General features: G+C 42.8%; 1 protein-coding gene across 1 annotated transcript; it reads left to right on the plus strand.

The window, feature by feature from the left end:
• The first annotated feature begins 4,070 nt into the window (after nucleotides 1–4,070).
• On the plus strand, nucleotides 4,071–5,033 carry LOC145393359 (uncharacterized). The gene has a single exon (XM_080267458.1). It carries the CDS (start codon nucleotides 4,071–4,073, stop codon nucleotides 5,031–5,033), a length of 963 nt encoding a protein of 320 aa, XP_080123584.1.
• The last annotated feature ends 838 nt before the right edge of the window (nucleotides 5,034–5,871 follow it).

Here is a 5,871-nt window from a genome sequence, read left to right on the forward strand (position 1 = left end):
GACTTTTGTCTTTGACTGTACATTATTTCATTTTTCCTATCTCAGACGGTTTTTTTCATCTTCGGACAGATTCTGGAATTGGTAGGGGGTTTGATATACAACCCTAAAGAACCCCTTCACGTGAGAAGATAATCCCAAAGATGAATAAAATCGTCTGACGGTAGCAAGAATACTTTTTAAAAGACGCCATTTTTCCTCCAAAGCGTTGAATATTAAAAGTGATCTGACTCGTAAGAACTCGTGCCGGGACGGGAAAAAAAAATAATAATAATTCAGCCCAAATACGGCATTCTAATAACTCCTGATGATTTTATACTGGATAAACTTCTCGAAATGAAGGGGTTGCACTCAGCTTTGATTAACCCTTTTACTGGTACAGGCTATGCTTCATGTAGTAAAATCGTCTGGTAATAAAGTGTAGTGTGTTGTAAGTACTGTAGTAGTGCTAGGCTAGGCCTTTGGGAACGGACTGCTAAACCTATGCCGATGTTGGACGCAAGAAAAAAATAAATTGTGAAAAATGTTTAATAGTTCTGGTAAACAAATCGGGGCCCTTTTTCTGGGCACCAAAATGTGAAAAATATTTAATGTATACAAGTCGGTATCCATGTCGGGCACCGTTATGTAAGAAATTTCTGGTAAACAACTCGTAGGTCGTTACTCTTCCATAAAGTTGTCTTTAAGTAAAGCAAACAAGTCTCATAAAGTTAGGTGAAACGTAACTTAACCTTAACTCACCTACAATAACTATTTCTCTTCTATCTTATAGCTAATCCCCCCTTGAATTGGCCAATTCGTAAAGGTTACTTAGCTAGTGAAGAGGGAGTGATCGATAACCGATGACGATGAGGCTGCTTAGTGTCATTGCTTGAGCAAGCAAGCGTCCTTAAGGTGCGTATGTACAACCGTGCTAGCTTGAGAAAGACTAGGAACAGAGTGTTAACTCCACAAGGTCTGGGAGCAGAGTGAGTGAACGCGGCAAGCCCCAAGTTCCCAACTTTTCATCGAATTGTGGGTTGCCAACTGTTATTTAATTACAGTTCTAAATACAGTTAGATTACATCATAATATGTACAGGGCGAATCTAAGAAATTAATCTTAGTTTTACTTAAACTAAAGTTAGACCAAATATTCCCTTAAACTGTGTAAATATCTTAATTCCACATCTGCTTAACGCGAGAATCTTTCCCTACTCGCCACGTCATCTAACGCGCAGACGCAGTTTAAGTCAGTGGAAAATTCCATATAATTACATGTATTTACAATGTATAGATGTCCACGAGGGTTAAACGCAGTAGCATTTAATTTATCAATAATAAGAATTATTAAAGAGAACGTAATTTCTGGGTTATAAAAACCGTTTGAACAATTAACAACGGTCTCAAGTTTTTCTCTGCCTTTAACCAGGGATACCTATGATAAAAGTAGAGAGTGCAACTGCTCTGGGGGGAAATATTTCCCACATAAATAAACTACAGAAATATATCATAGTGGTTACCTCTTCAGGCCGATGACGTATTTCCCGGTTTGTAATCGCCAGACAGGTTCACTGAGTCCAGGAAAGACTTCTGCCGGTAGTAAGGAAGGGATGATGAAAGTTAGACCTGACACTTCCACTTCGAAATGTCTTTTAACTGCATAAAATCGTATGGTGGTGGCAAAAAGTAAAAACAGCCTAACTTGTATAGTTTCCTCTGGCTCTGAGAAATTAACTGCATGATTAGTAGTTTACTAAATACCCTGTGCTACACATCAGTCACCCCTAACTTAAGTAGCATAACTTTTAGCTTGCAGGAATAAATCGGTAGAAAACATAACAGTACTAAGTGTTAAATCATAAAAATTGATCAAGTTTGAACAGTCTCGTGCCGCGATAAGAAAATTAGCTGCATGGTTAGTCAAGTGTGAGCAAATACCCTTTTTTGTCTCTGTTTTTCGTATATGCTGGGCGGGTCGTAAACTGAAATGAGAGTTCATTTTATTCATGCGATTGATGCATCATATTCGCACCGCAAGCAACAAGGCTGCATCCGCTCTGAAACTGCTTTGGGGAAAGGGAAAATCCTGTACTTATGCATTTTTTTTTATTCGGTATTGAAATTTATCATTGTTATTGTTACTTTTATCATTTTCATCATCATTGTCATCGTCATCATCATCTTCATCACTACCATCATCATCATTATCATCATTGTCATTGTTACTTTTATCATTTTCATCATCATCGTCATCATCTTCATCACTATCATCATCATCATTATCATCATTGTCATTGTTACTTTTATCATTTTCATCATCATTGTCATCGCCATCATCATCTTCACCGTCATCATCATCGTCACCGTCATCATCATCATCCTAACCTACTTTCTCATATGATAATTAACCTTGACACATGTGGCCATATACTTTACTCTTTACCCAGAACAACCTTTGACACACAGATGCTTATCATGAGTCACACCTGGCTCACGAATGGCACCTGCAGGTCGTGATAAGTGTGCAGAGAAGGGGGGAAAGTGTTAAGAAAAAGTGCGTTCTGTAGTCAAGGATGAAAATTTGCTTAATATTTCAATCTGGCATCTAGGTTTCCTCGGCTGGCCAATATTCCTGAGCCGAGAGAGGCTTGATGTGTTTTTCTGTCCATAAATGATACTTTTCATTAATGTCATATAGGAGAGTGACGGATATGTCTGAAGTGTGAAGTAGACGAATCGGAACTTGTGCCTCCGACACTACATTTATGATTCGCTTCCAGTACACAGAGGCGATTACATGACTATATGAGCGTGTATAGGAGTGTTGTGTGCTGTTCGATGAAGTGGATCGCTGCAGAGGAAGAGCAGATACCCATGGAGATTCGACCCTTTCACGATCTAGCATCGGGCATGGGAGGCCTACAAGCACCTCATTATGAATTCAGCTTTAATAATGCACTTGAATGATCTTTTGCAATTACTTGTATTTTAGTAAAATGGACAGTGCTTGCAAAACTGAGAGAGAAGTAACCCATAAGAAAAGAGAATGATTGCTGTAAGCGGGTAGGGTCATGCTACATGATGCTACTCGCCACTGAGAGTTCTCCCGAGGTCCAGAGGTTAAGAAACTACCTCGATTGCTGTGCCATATATAGAATCAAACTGGCAAGGAAGAGATATTGAAATTCCAGCGTCAGCCCACGAGATTACGACCCTGTGCAACATTACAACCTGTGCAACAATATCAACATAAGATTGAAAAATTGAAGAGACAGTAAAGGACCCCACAACAGCTGGGAAATGATCAAGCAGAGGGCATAAGTAGAAGATTTAAGTACAGGGAGAAACAGCTCATCAGGGGAGAGGTGAAGTGGCACACTGGAGAGAGGGAAGGGTAGAGCTGTGAGGCGGGAGGCTGGGCCTGGTGTGTAGGCGGTCAGTTTGGTGGAAGAGCTGGTTGAGTGAGGATGTACGCTTTTCTTCTCCATCCGATCACACCACACTTGGACTCTGTATTCACCCCGTCCGCTCTTGGATAAATTTTGAACTTTTGGTGCATTTGTTTGTTACAGTATATACCTCAGAACTTTGAGCGTATCTAGCATTTAATTCTACATTCTTAGTCATACAGTACCGATTTAATATTGAATTTTAGACTCATAAAACCGCACATGGTTAATCTTATTTTATATTTGTCTGTCGACCCTAAGCACATCTGATATTTACATGGTGAATCCAGCACTTACTTCTGAACTCTTAGCCACGTGGCTATTAAACTTCGTGCCTTATCAGATTAATGCGGTGCAAGGAATGGGTTAGCCACTTGGAAGTGATGCACGTATTTTCTCCAGCATGACCTTCTAAGGGACGCAGATTCCTTATGGAGGAAAGAAATTGCAGAAAAAGAATAGATGTCTCCATGGACTAAAGTGCTGTTTATTTTGAAGGTACTGATAGCAATTGCGTCTAAATATAATGAGATACCAGTTGAGTTTAAAGACAAGTGAGACACCAGAAAAAATTTAAAGACAATGTGGTACCAGTACTGATATATCGATAATTAGAGGCTGGTGAAGGTGTAGCGACGTAACAATGATTCCGTCAAAGAGGCCACGGATGGAGTGCCTAGACGGAGGTACGACCACCTTGCTGGCTGGTGATGCAGTGGACAGTAACAACAACCGAAGTGACACCTGCGGATCGACTTCTGGTAACAGGAAGAGCGACCATTACGACAGCAAACACCACGGCAACACACACCACGAAAACGACCACTACGACGGCAAGCATCACCAAAGCCATCTTTGCGACAGCAAACACCAGGACAGGGATCACCAGGACAGAAAGCATCAAGGTCAGGGTCGGGTGGGCGTGGGCTGTAGGCGGCCAAGGGTGTGTGCTGTCAAGTACCAGCTGAGGCCCAGGTCACTTAAGGCGCGTTACTTGCGTGACCCTGACTGGAGCCTGCAGGATGCCTTGGATCATAAGCCGCGTACACCCCCGTTGTCCAGGTACCGCAGGAAGACTGCTAACTCCCGCGAGAGATATCGTATGCGGCAGATCAACAATGCCTTCGAGAGCCTGCGTGGCATGCTGCCCTGGTGGGTGTGCCAGCGCTGGGCGGCCACCGACATGACCAAGATCGCCACCCTGAGGCTGGCCTCAGCCTATATCAGGTCCCTGCGGGACATTCTGGACGGCAACGCCCCCCAGGACACCTGCGGCTGGGTCCTCTCCAGCATCTTTGGTGAGGAACGCAAGTCCCAACAACTAGAGGTCACCCATGTCGATGCTGATGGCGTCCCCAGTAAGGCGAAGCCGCAGCCGCAGCAGCAGCAGCAGCAGCAGCAGCAGCAGCAGGTGGCCCAGGACACGGACCTGTTCACGCTGCTATGCGGCACCGGGGAGGCCACACCACTGGACGACCTAGATACGTTTTCTGCTGGCCCGTCAGACTCACTCACCGACCCTGTTAAGCTGTTCATCAACTGTGACCCCGACATCCCATGGCAGCAGCAGCAGCAGCAGCAACAACAACAAACGCTCGTCACTTGACACCCCCTTACATACTACACACGCACACATACACACATGCACAAGCACACTTGAACCGTGTTTGCTTATCAGACAGTGGTTAGGTGGAGAAAAATTATCATGACTGATGTAGTGGTTATGACACAGACAGTGGAGTAGGAGTACAGTACCTGACAGTGTTCATTTACTCAACTGTGTTAATGGCCCATTCATTATTTTTCTTATCGTCATCATCAAAACCCTTCTAACTCAATTTCCCACTAATGTAATGAGTTAGAATACAGAAACAGAAATAAGAAATTATGTGTACAGTACAATCTCGTTCATAAGTAGGGATACACAACTGCTCGTATTATCAACTGTAGTGTCCACTGCTGATGAGATACGGAGCGATTTCAGTTACTGCCTGGTGCACTGCTCATCACTGCACCAGGCAGTAACAGAAATAGTGCCACATCTCACGTGTAGTGGACCTTACGTAAGACTAAACGGGTTGATGTGTATCCCTTATTATGAACGCGGCTCTCCTTCTCAGTGTCATGGAGTTTATTTTTCTAGGAATCTTGTGTTATATATCTGAAATTAAATGTATGGCCATATTCTCAACACGGAGATACAAGGCAGATTTATGCAAGCCCCAAATTCTGACAGTCATTACGCATGTTGTGGCTATTAGATGTGTTTAGTCCACCTGCCACACTCTAGAGCGCATTTATCATCGAGGTAGTGAAGTGAAACAGTTTCCTCTCATCTCAGACTTCAAAATGGCTCTCAGAAATTAGAGGCTTACTTAAATCATACTGTATTACAGCTTATAAAAAAATGATATATCTTAAATCTTTTCTTTACGCTAATTACA

The sequence above is a fragment of the Coenobita brevimanus genome, chromosome 24 (assembly GCF_032717465.1).
Source record: "Coenobita brevimanus isolate Jiangsu-jjx chromosome 24, ASM3271746v2, whole genome shotgun sequence".
Taxonomy (NCBI): domain Eukaryota; kingdom Metazoa; phylum Arthropoda; class Malacostraca; order Decapoda; family Coenobitidae; genus Coenobita; species Coenobita brevimanus.

Excerpts from the sequence above, each read along its gene's own strand:
- LOC145393359 (XM_080267458.1), top strand. The coding sequence starts at position 4,071 with ATGATTCCGTCAAAGAGGCCACGGATGGAGTGCCTAGACGGAGGTACG.